The sequence below is a fragment of the Sphaeramia orbicularis genome, chromosome 18 (genome assembly GCF_902148855.1).
Source record: "Sphaeramia orbicularis chromosome 18, fSphaOr1.1, whole genome shotgun sequence".
Taxonomy (NCBI): domain Eukaryota; kingdom Metazoa; phylum Chordata; class Actinopteri; order Kurtiformes; family Apogonidae; genus Sphaeramia; species Sphaeramia orbicularis.
Genome location: NC_043974.1, coordinates 27,650,769 through 27,662,781, shown reverse-complemented (window position 1 = coordinate 27,662,781; position 12,013 = coordinate 27,650,769). Strand labels below are relative to the sequence as shown.

At 36.7% G+C, this 12,013-nt stretch overlaps 2 protein-coding genes across 2 annotated transcripts; both read left to right on the top strand.

The window, feature by feature from the left end:
* The first annotated feature begins 4,775 nt into the window (after nucleotides 1–4,775).
* Nucleotides 4,776–8,090, top strand: rpl34 (ribosomal protein L34). The gene is made up of 5 exons (XM_030161812.1): nucleotides 4,776–4,830; nucleotides 5,285–5,356; nucleotides 5,463–5,562; nucleotides 7,680–7,783; nucleotides 7,961–8,090. The coding sequence occupies exons 2-5, from the start codon at nucleotides 5,292–5,294 to the stop codon at nucleotides 8,043–8,045; spliced, it is 354 nt and encodes a 117-aa protein (XP_030017672.1). The 5' UTR covers nucleotides 4,776–4,830; nucleotides 5,285–5,291; the 3' UTR covers nucleotides 8,046–8,090.
* Nucleotides 8,091–8,973: 883 nt separating this feature from the next.
* Nucleotides 8,974–11,604, top strand: ostc (oligosaccharyltransferase complex subunit). Its single transcript, XM_030162772.1, has 4 exons — nucleotides 8,974–9,204; nucleotides 9,536–9,629; nucleotides 10,758–10,955; nucleotides 11,070–11,604. The coding sequence occupies exons 1-4, from the start codon at nucleotides 9,066–9,068 to the stop codon at nucleotides 11,086–11,088; spliced, it is 450 nt and encodes a 149-aa protein (XP_030018632.1). The 5' UTR covers nucleotides 8,974–9,065; the 3' UTR covers nucleotides 11,089–11,604.
* The last annotated feature ends 409 nt before the right edge of the window (nucleotides 11,605–12,013 follow it).

Sequence of the window (12,013 nt, the reverse complement as noted above, 5' to 3'; positions counted from 1 at the left end):
TCCTAATCTTAGAACAGTTTGTCACTCTGTGAACTGTCGGGGCAAGATGGCGCTGGTGTGTTTGGCAAGCTGTCCATCACTGCCTGTGCTTTTTGTTGTTTTTGTCAACTCAAAAACTAAAAAGAAGCTTCATGGGAACTGTGCCTTTTCTGTTGCTGCCCCAAAGCTGTGGAACCAGTTGCCTTTAGAAGTTAGACAGGCTCAGTCTCTGCCTGTATTTAAAATCACGTCTAAACATGTACTTTTTCTTGTTGGCTTTTAATCAATGAGTGAGATGGGTTTTTTTTTGTTTTTTTTTTTTGGGGGGGGGGTCCTATGTTGTTTTAACCAGATTTGAATTTGTCTTTGTTTTTATGATAGTTGTATTTTGTTGTACTTTGCCCACTTTGTATCTTGTGTTATGACTGTTTTATTTATTCTCTTGTTTTATGATTCATGTACAGCACTTTGGCCAACTGTAAAATTTTTCCAAGTACTTTATAAATAAAGTTGGTATGGTATAGTATGTGATATAATATCATATTTATACTGCTTTTATTCCTACTATCATGCAATGTACAACCTAATCCAGACCCTGCTTTAAATAACATTAGTATCCCTGATGAATTCAGAGCCACGACAGGCCTGGGATTAATTCATTTAAATATTACGAGTCTGCTCCCAAAAGTAGATGCCCTCAAAATCTGGATTCAGTCAACTATTGCGGACATCCATATTTTATCAGAAACCTGGCCAAGCCAAACAGTCTGACAAGGATATTGCTATCGATGGGTATAATGTCTTCCGGTGTGATCATCCTTGAAAACATGGAGGGGTGGCTATATGTGTACAAAACAAATTTCATGTTACCCTGTTAACCTCATTCTCCATCACCAAACAATTTCAACTCCTTGCCCTGAAGTTTGAATTCTCCCATGGCCAATCTCACAATTATAGGTTGTTATAGACCTCCCTCTGCCTCCCCCGAAGCCCTCACCTCTCTTGCGTCTTGACTAGGTTTTAGTCCAGTGACCTTCTTTTCGTAGGTGATTTAAATCTTAACGGGTTGACTGCCTCCTCTGATAATCTTAAAATTGTCTGTGACTCACAAAATTTAACTCAGCTGATCAATATCTAAACTTGGCCCAATACTAAAGACCTATCAAAATCTTCCTTACTTGACCATACCTTAACAAATGCTCCCCACAAGTACATGGATACAGGTGTGTTTGCCAACCACCTGAGTGATCATTGCACTATTGCAGCTCTGAGAAACTCCAAGCTTCCAAGGTCAAAGCCCAATATTATGTGTAAAAGAGATGTAAAAAACTATTGCATGTATGACATGCTGCCTCTGAGTGGAACAGAGTTGTTCTATTTGATGATGTAGAGTTGGCTCTTTTATGATGAATTCCAACAAATAGTCAATAAACACGCTCCCTTTGAAGGGCCAAAATAATCCCTGGCTTTCCCCTGAAATTGGAAACCTCCTCGAAGAGAGAGGCGTTGCTTGGGCCAGGGCTCAGAAAACAAAGAGAGGTAGACTGGCTCAGCTTTCACCAGCTTAGAAATAAATGTACTTCCCTTATTAAGAGTGCTGAGACTGACTTTTACTTGAATGAATCCATAAAACATAACTGACCCCCAAAAATTTTGGCAAGTCATAAAATCTTCAAATTAACTAATGACTGCCCAAGTTCCTTAATTTCTCAATCTGGTACACTGTCTGATAAGAGACCTGTACTAAATTGCTTTAATCATCATTTTATTTCTGCTGGATCCTTGTTTGAGTCGCTGAACTCTGAACTGACAAATGCTGGTCTGGCCAGTGTTGACTCCACCGGCTGTGAGTGGACCCATCACTTGTCCATTTAAGTTTACATCTGTATCTGTCTCTGAGGTAAATAATGCACTAAAGAGGGTGGACACAAGTAAAGCAGTCGGACCTGAGAAAGTTGAACCCCTTTTCTTAGAGTTGGCTGCTGATTTTATTTCTGTGCCTCTCACATATTTTTAACCTGAGTCTTATCAGCAACAAAATTCCTCAAATCTGGAAGCCAGCCTTTGTTCTCCCCCAGTTAAAAGGGGGTGAACCCACAAATACAAACAACGACAGACCAATTTCTAAATTGTGTATTTTAGTTAAATTGTTTGAGAGGATCATCAGCGACCAGCTAAAATAATTTTCAGAATCAAATAATATTTTATCTCCATTCCAATCTGGTTTTAAAAAACAGCACAGCACTGTTACAGCTGCGCTGAAGGTCCTAAATGATTTAAGTGAGGCTCTGGACAGGAAAAAATATTGTATTGCTCTTTTTATTGATTTGCCAAAAGCATTTGACTCATTCGACCACAGCATGCTGATACAAGCTGTGCATCACATTGGCTTATCTAAACGTGCAGCTGCCTGGTTTGCCAACTACCTATCAAACAGAACACAGTGGGTTTAGGTGGCTGGAAGTACCTCTTCTTTTCTGGACTTTACCAAAGGGGTACCCCAAGGTTCAGTGCTGGGACCCATTTTATTTTCAATCTACATAAACAATTTCTGTAACAACTTTTCAAAAGCAATATATCATTTTCAAGCAGATGACGCCATTATACATTACTGTTCATTCTCACTCACTCAGGCTTAAGTTTTTACAAGCTGCTTTTAATGTTAACCAGTCTTGTTCAGATGATCTTACATTTGTTTTAAACACAGATAAATCCAAGGTCATGGTTTTCTCTCATGCAAAGGTGCTACCACAGAATATTACAAATATTACAACATCCAAAGGAAAACCTATAGAGCATGTTCTGAATTACAAGTACTTGGGTTTTATCTTAGATCAGGAGCTTTAATTTAAAGCCCATATGAATAATCTGGTCACTAAGCTTCAGGTGAAGCTCAGGTTCTTTTTCAGAAACAGAACCTGCTTCTCTCTCTCAGGGTCAGAAAGAAATTTGTGACAGTGACTGTCTTGCCCATTCTTGTGCACGCAGATATGCACATTGGCTGACCCTAATTTATAAGGCTCTTCTACACTTGATTCCTCCTTATTTGTGCACTTTATTGCAGAAAACAAGCAGCTGCTGTGCCGTGCGTTCTTGCACTACACTTGTTTTATGTTCCTCGGGTAAGGACTGAATTTGGAAAAGAGCTTTCATCTTTGTTGCCCTCTCGGCATGGAGTACTCTACAGACTGAACTGAAACTCTCTGAAGTTATTCCACTTGGAGCCTTCTGTTCTATCCTGAGGGACAGACAGTGTGAGACCATTGAACAGTGCCTGTGTTTTTAAATTATTGTTTGTTGTTGTGTTATAGCTCTTGTACTTCTTGATGAAAACACTATTGTACTTCTAAAATTATATGTTTTAATCTATACTCTCACTTCCTCGTAACTATTCTTATGACGTGCTGCTGACCTTTTGGCCAGGTCACCCTTGTGAAAGAGATCCTGATCTAAATGGGTTTATCTAGTAAAAAAAAAAAAGGTTAAATAAAAAAAAATATAATATAACTCTGCTACCACCTACTGGACAGTCAATGCATTATCTTTTCATTGCATGTTCAGTGTAGTTTCCAGTTTCAGTTTTCAGGGGAAGTCCCTCACTGCTGCTTGTTGAAATGGTTCACTCAAACTGGGGAAGGTGGTCTTTAACATTTTTTTTTTTTTTTTTTTTTTAACATTAAAAACATTGTGGCTCCTAAGACGAATTAGCATTTTGTTTTTCAGTATCAAGTTAAAACAATGCTACTAAACCAACGGGTGGAAGAAACTCCTTAGAAATGGAAAAGGAATGCTGTCATCTGTCAATTACACTTGTGGTTTTCTTGCCGTGACATGTTAAAATACTGTATAAAAAGCTAAGTAGGTTACTGGATTTTTTTTTTCTTCTTTCACTCAGCACAAATCAGTCTTTAACCCTTTCATGCACTGTCCACTCCAGTGCATGAAAGGGGACAGTTCTTCTCCATCTGTTCTCTTGTATATTAATGGGTTTTGTTGTTTTAGTTCCATATCAGCCAACACAGTGGACGCTTATGCACCATCCCATACACTGTAATTCAGATCATTACTGTAACTTTGCTGTTCTTGATAAACCTGATCTGCACTAACATGTTTGAGTGTAAATCAATTGTTATTTGTTAGACAAGAAGGTTTTTTTTTTGCATATTATCTCCATGAAGTGAGTAATTACTAGCATTAGAATATGTTAAAAAGTGAGAAGACATCAGATTAGCGGCATAAAAAATGTTATTTCATTGTTTTCATATCCCTCTCTGATATTGGGTTTTAAACACATGCTTCTTTACTTCAAAAATTAAATATATGGACATTTTTGTAACTCCACAGAAAAAAAAAAAAAAAACTTGATCGCATTATTTTTTTCATGGCTAAACACTGAAGAAAAAAATCTTGACTAAGGTTCTCATAATTCGTGCATGAAAGGGTTAAACTTGTAAGAAATAATGATTTGATGTTTATTGTGAGAAATATCGATATGGACAGATCATAATAGTTGTGGGCATATTTCCCAGCCTTAATGCCATTCACACACTTTGTTTCTAAACCTTTGATTTTTGTTTTGTTAATATATCCATTTAAATATTTTCTGCTCTTCTTCTTTTTCATTCATTACAACTAACTAAACTACATAACTTTCCTAAGTCTTGGCCAGTATGAATGTTTCTATTTTATTTACGAGGCATTTCTTTAACATTTTTCCACCAGTACGCCTGTATGTGTGTAAACTCACCGGTAGAGGGCAGCATAATAACAGCGGCTCTTAAACAGCGGTTTCGAGCCTCTTTAACCTTTGACCCACCCTGTTCCTTCCTCTTCCGGTTTCGGCGACAGCAGGTATGGCGGCGACGGCTTTCCTCTGAAAAAACATGACATAAAAATCCATTACAATCCTTCAGTTTAGAAGCAAAATCTGACAAAATGTAGAGGACACAGAACTGAAGACATGTTTTTGAGTTGAATTGCGCGATAATTGATTTTGTCGACAAGTTTTATGTTACATTTTAAGGTGATGTATCTGGGCTCGTAGAAAGGCCGCTTGACATGTATTGAAGCGAATGCGGCACGCTGAATTTAAACAGTATTTACGAAAAAGTCAAGTTTCAGCACAATTGTAGTAGTAGTGTTTAATTAATACTAATCAGTTGACAAGGCACAAACGGTGTCTTGTTTTGTTTACGAGTCTAAACGTTAGCTAGTGTTGCATCTTTAGCCGTACTACCGCTAGCATAGCAAGTAGCATCTTAGCATCATCACACTGGTTTCAACTTGAACATATTCTATTTTTCAGCTTCAAGATGGTGCAGCGCCTGACTTACCGTCGTAGGTTGTCCTACAACACCGCCTCCAACAAAACCAGGCTGTAAGTAAACTTTTATATTTATGTAGAGTAATTCGCAACCCAAAGTTAGCATCAATGGAAGAGGGATGCTATGAATCTAACCATTTCACTGCTTGGTGTTTTGCAGGTCTCGGACTCCTGGTAACCGTATTGTGTACCTGTACACCAAGAAGGTCGGCAAAGCCCCCAAGTCAGCATGTGGCATCTGCCCAGGAAGACTGCGTGGAGTAAGTGAACCCCTTGGCTCTTGTTGGTCACAGTGCTCATGTGGATGTGCTCTAGTGTGAAGGGGTTTTCGGTCCATTGAGGGTGATGAGTTTCACCTGAGGATCTGATCTAAATTGGTATACTCAGGTGCATTAGCAATTTAATCAAAACGTCAATGTGGAAAGTAATTTGAGCTTTAATATTAAATATTTTAAATTTTAAGGTTCTGTGTGCATCCTTCAAGAGAGATTGATAAAATTGAGTGCACCTTTAGTAGTACCACAGACTTGAAGAAACATAGTGGAAAATTCTGGAGCACATTGATTGCTGCAATATATTTTGAAAGTCCAACCAGACTAGTATAGTGATGCTACTGTGTCTACTTCAGATTGAAGGACAGAAACATGTAATTTATTGAGAAATGGAAAAGTATGGGAATAGAAAATGGTGTGTTTGGATGGTGGACTGATGGAGACTTGTATTGATTGCTTAAAGTATAGGTTTAATTGTTGCTGAGGATTAAATGAAATGTTTGCACATCAGTGTGTAGATGGAAATGTGCAATAATATGAATTTCGTTTTTCATATTTTCTGAAAAATTTTTAAAGTCTTGGACAAAAATAAGATGGAAGACAGCCTTTTGAATGTGGATGTCAGCCAGCCCTAGGTGTCTTAGACTACTGCTCAAAGCTTTGTATTGCACTAAATTGTTCCATTTATCATGTGTTGTAAAATGGCTGAAACTTGCAAATTACAGTGGAATAGATCAAGGAATGGGGGTTCACTAATATAGCTGTTTGTGTTCAAGGACAGATGATGTGACTGAAATTGGATGGGTTAAATTTGTCCATTTGTTTTGTGAGCAGTTCATAATTTTTTTTTTATGGGAACGACAAAGAGGCCTGTAATTAAATTGTAGTTAAATCTGACATGTTAATCTTGAGGTAAATTGTGTAGTCATGAACTTGGCTGTAGTCAGTGACTTGTATTGCATTTGATAAGTAGTGAAAAGGAAACAGTTACAAATCTGTTTTGTGAAGACAGAAGTAATTCCAGGTTTGCAAATGTGAGACTATATTTGACAAAAAAATTAGTCATTGTTGAAAAATTGGCTGGATTTGAATTTGTTAATAAATGTGCAATTGTCTCGGTAAGAGGAAATATATACACTCCAAACACTTGATCTGATGGAAGAATAATCTACAAACTGTTAATGTTCTAAGAAGTTAATATCACATTTAATGGCCCCCAGGTGAACTAATTTGGTTCCAAAGCTGTAGACTGGATGCTCCTGTCACACTTTTAATGGCTGTTACAACAGCTCAGGGTTTATTTTACAATCAAAAAATCACTTGGCTTATTTCAGCCTCTGAAATGTTTTTCTCTACTTTTGCAGTTATTTGAGTTTTATGCTTGTCATCTTCAGGTTTAGGAAAAGCTACAATTCCACCCCTTTTCTTACATTTTACAAGCCCTGCAACTTGCCAATTGACACATTTACAGATTAGTTGTCACGGAAAGTAATCTTTGGCTTCCTACTTGGCATGTACTGAACACATTAGAAATCATCAGCTTAAGAGTTTAAATTGAACAGGACAAGAATTGTTGCTAGAGGAATATTTAAATGACTATGTAAAATCAACATGAAATAAGGTTTTATCTGAAGTAGACAGCTTAAATGAGCACTAGCATCAGTGTGACAGGTGTATTTGTCATAATCAACAGGGATATTTTACCCAATTAAATCATTTTTTGAAAATTATAACTCAGAATTGGCACCACAACCATGTTTTATGTATTTTGTACCTCCAGATTAAAATGTGTTTTCCTCAGTTGGAGTAAGCTGAGAGCAGCAGATATGTCCTGAAACACTACACTGGCATTGTGGTGTTACCTCAGTCTAAAATCCTGCATTTGTGATGTTGATCCAGTTACCTAAAAACCTTTCATTTTGGTGTCACTTATTTTCCCAGCAGGTTGAAAACCATATACTTTATGGTTAATTTGCATCAGACACTGTTGTGCAAATGTTCAGAAACTGTTAGAAACTGGTTTAAGCTACAAAATCAGCCAGTTATAGAGTTGTAATTTAAGTCTGTACTTAAAGGCTGACTGTTTTTTTTTTTTTCCAATGTAGATCCGTGCTGTTAGACCTCAGGTTCTGATGAGACTGTCCAAGACCAAGAAGCACGTCAGCAGAGCTTATGGTGGTTCTATGTGCGCCAAGTGTGTGCGCGACAGGTGAGTTGTCTTCATCTCCTCAGATAATTTTCAAAGGTGTTAAATATGCATGTAAATTATTTGTCAAAAGCTTTATTTTTAAATTTAGGTTTCTACATAAAATATGGATTGTTTGAGCTATTATTTGTTACATAAAAGGTTCTAATATTTTTTTTTTGTTTTGTTTTGTTTAAAAAGGATCAAGCGTGCTTTCCTGATTGAGGAGCAGAAGATCGTCGTCAAGGTGCTGAAGGCACAGGCACAGAGCCAGAAATCTAAGTAAAATGTGTTTGTACAATTAAAATAAAAATTCAACAACCAAAAAATACCTTCACAGTTGTGAGTGCTTCTTTTCATTCCAACTAAAAGGCAGGAAATCAATTTTGTGAATTTCATACTAACAAAGATGTTGATTTTTGCACCTACGCCCTAGGTGCATGATGGATGTGAACCCCTAGGACCTTTAGGGTTTTATGTCGGTGTGTTTATGAATAAGAGCAAACCTGCCAGAGTAGACACATTGAAGAGAAGTTGTGGGAAAAAAGGAGTAGGTTTTCACAAGCTTTGTGGAGGGCACAAGAGCTAGGATTGCATGTTCAACTTGAGTAGATGTGGAAAATAACCAACAAATAGAAAACAATGTACCTATGCAATACAGTGGGTAATAAAATGGACTGTTTTATATTTTAAGGTTGGAAACTTATTAGCTTAAGTCACTGAAATTTAAGGAGATCTTTGTCTATAGAATGTGTAGAAACCTTGATAAAATTGTGACCTGTAAGTTTTGTTTTTTTTGTTCTGAAACATGAGATGCGGCTTGTAGCGCTGCATATTTTTTAATAATGCATTTAAGTCATTTATTAAAAACAGCATGTTAAAATGGTAAAATTTTGGATTTCAGTGTGGTGTAGGACTAAGGACGGATGCAAAAACATTTCCAAATCAAGTACAATAAACTAAAAGCAGGACATGACTGATGACTACAATATTTGCAAAACTGATATAAGTTACCAACATAACAAACCCTGCTCCTGTATGTAGTCATGTACTAAAAATGTAACATTATTTTAGTAACAAGTATTAGATAAAACTCTCAAAGAAGAAACAAAAGAAAAACACTTCTCAGAGGAAGAAAAACGACTGTACACTTTACCTCGCTGAATAAAGATTTGTAAAAAAAAAAAAAAAAACAAATACGCATCTACTTCCGGGACACGTCAACCAAGTCGCTGCGGAGACCTCTCTGTATCCCGTCCAGCGGCAGCAGCTGTTCTGTCGCCTTTGGAACATATTTGTACAAATCATGGAGACTCTTTACAGTATACCTTTTACCGTGCTGGAATGTCCAAATATAAAACTGAAGAAGCCGTCATGGCTGCACATGCCTTCTGCTATGACTGTGTACGCGGTGGTTATTGTGTCCTACTTTCTCATCACTGGAGGTAAGTGGACATGCTAAGCTAACACAGCTAGCATTATTGACATAGCGTTAAATATGCATTGTATTTTTATATTGTTTCATGTCAGTGGTCATTTTTTTGAGTTTAAATTATGTTATATAGCGTCATTTTAGGTTTTAGTTGTAATAAACAGTTGGTGATAAAGCTAACTTTGCTTCCAAGCTAGCGCCAGATGCTAGCTAGCTTGATTTATACGTCAATCAGCTGGAGAGTCGAGTTTTTTTTTTGTCGTTTTCTTGTGTTGATCGCTGTACCCTCAGCTCAAATTTGTTAATTCACGTCTTTACTAACTTATGTTTTTTTCTGTCTGTAGGAATTATCTACGATGTTATAGTAGAGCCGCCCAGTGTGGGATCAATGACTGATGAACATGGACACCAGAGGCCAGTTGCCTTTTTGGCATACAGGTATGTCAGTCCTAACCATAGTCATAACAGTGGGGGTCTGGGCAAACTACTGTAGAGCCAAAGTTGGGAGCCATTTGGGTAGGAGATGGAAGAAGTATTCGAGTAATTCTCTCAAAGCATACACTGCAAAAATACTCCCCTATAGGTAAAAGTTATGCAGCTGAATCTTTAAGTAGAAGTATGTAAGCATGAGTGAATTGCACTCAAAGTAGGAAAAATTAAAGCAGTTCCTGATCATTGTCAATATGTTACCATTATATGATGTTTTTGATTAATAATGTACTTTGAGTGAAGAAATTTAAGTGTTTCAGCAGCAATTAAATGCAGGGTGACAGTAAAGAGACAGTAGAGAAGAATATGAAAACAAATATAAAATATCATGAATTAGTAATAAAAATGTACACATATACAGATATTAACAGACCAGAGGAAAAATCTAAATTAAAGGGTTCTTTGGTACAGGTTGTATTTTACCCAGGTCACTTTTTTTTCCTTTTTTTTTTTTTTGCTTGATATAGAACTTGTTTGCTCAACCTGGTATGTCTTTGGGTATTTCAGTCTACATCAATGTATCATAGTCTATAAGGTCATATGTGAGTAGTATTGATGTTCATTGAAAACTACAAATCTCCAATAAGTCACCTTTTCATGAGCTCAGAAAAACTGACCTCTTTTCAGCTGTGTGACAGTGTATTTCCTCGAAAATCTTAGAGGAATTCTAAAGAATTTATTTCGCTGCAAAGAAAAGACTTTTCTCATCCCACAAAGCAGTCCAACCTTGTAACCAAAATAATTTTTGATTGGAAGTATTGTTGATAAAATCACAATTAGCTTTTGCACATCGGCAGGACCAAAATAAGACCAAAATCAACCTGGTTTTCTCTGGACAGGAAGAACAGAAGAAATGATAATCTCACAACAAACCAAAACTATCAGATAAACACAATGAGTAACAACTACAACACTTGCCTCCGAGATGAAGTGGAAGTATAAAGAAGTGTAAAATGGAAATGCTGAAATAACTTATTACATCAAATTTGTACTTGAGTCATAGGTACATTCCATCATCATCAGTGACATAAGATGATTTAATCATGCGTAATAAATCCAATGATATTTATTTTGCAGAGTAAATGGCCAGTACATCATGGAGGGACTGGCCTCCAGTTTCCTGTTCACAATGGGGGGTCTGGGCTTCATAATTCTGGACCGCTCCAATGCACCAAACATTCCCAAACTCAACCGCTTCCTGTTGCTTTTCATCGGTTTTGTCAGTGTACTCCTCAGCTTCTTCATGGCCAGAGTTTTCATGCGCATGAAGCTGCCGTAAGTTGAAGTTTACACAAAAAATATGGGAAATTCTCATTTAAAAATTACAGTATGTTTTTTGGACTGTTACTCTGACAGTGTTTTAAATAAATGTCTCTCTTGTCATTTCAGAGGATACCTCATGGGTTAAAGTCACAGACTACACACTTCAACAGATGATTTGGAACAGACTGCAGATGTAAAACCAGTGGTAAATGAGTCCGGTCCGGATAAAAGGAAAAGCACTGACCTTGCTTAAGAAATTAGATTCCGCTGCACCGAGGGCATCGTTTTTTTGTGTTCAGTAACTCTCTTTCCTTTCCTTCTCTATACATTTCTAAATTACTGGTGTTGCTTGATATTGAACAAATCTTTAGTGTCGTAATTGCCAGTTTACATTGAATCTGGAAAATGTAACTTTACTGATAAAAGCTACAGATTCAGCAGGTGCCTCAGCCAATAGAGAGGGATAAAGGAAAGTAAATTACCAAACAATTTTGGGATGTTATCACTGCTTTGAAGTCAGGATTAGCATTGTATGAATCATATAGAAGGCAGTCTAAATATGGGCTGAGTTGTATGTTTTTTGTACAGACATCACTGAAAATTCCTTGAACGTGTCACAGTTTCATTTTTGTATGAGGTGAAATAAATCGTCTTTTCAGAGCTTCTTGTAATGTTTATTTATAATATGGATACCAATTGATGCTATCATTCTTTTTTATTGTTCAGACTGATATGAAAAGTGGGCAGAGCTTAGTATTAGGGATGCACCGATTGCATTGATACTGATAATATAAATGTTAGGCAGTTTACCCTCTTAATAAAGAAATCTTAATTGCATGAATATAAAATGAACTAATGTAAAAAAAACTGGCACACAATCAAACATACAACTTTATGATTTTTTTTTTTAAAAGGAGTTATATGTATAATGAATATTCTAAACTGTCAATAGTAGAGGGAAGTCACATACTGGAACAAACTTAGGACTGAAAACCACCAAGAAATAAACACTGTATCCACAGACTCTATTACCCACTGAATAAAGTATAAAGCTCATTGTTTTAGGCTAC

Coding starts and splice junctions, on each gene's coding strand:
- ostc (XM_030162772.1), top strand. CDS start 9,066: ATGGAGACTCTTTACAGTATACCTTTTACCGTGCTGGAATGTCCAAAT. Junction 9,205..9,535: donor CTACTTTCTCATCACTGGAG/GTAAGTGGACAT, acceptor TTCTGTCTGTAG/GAATTATCTACGATGTTATA. Junction 9,630..10,757: donor GTTGCCTTTTTGGCATACAG/GTATGTCAGTCC, acceptor TTTATTTTGCAG/AGTAAATGGCCAGTACATCA.
- rpl34 (XM_030161812.1), top strand. CDS start 5,292: ATGGTGCAGCGCCTGACTTACCGTCGTAGGTTGTCCTACAACACCGCC. Junction 5,357..5,462: donor GCCTCCAACAAAACCAGGCT/GTAAGTAAACTT, acceptor GGTGTTTTGCAG/GTCTCGGACTCCTGGTAACC. Junction 5,563..7,679: donor GCCCAGGAAGACTGCGTGGA/GTAAGTGAACCC, acceptor TTTCCAATGTAG/ATCCGTGCTGTTAGACCTCA.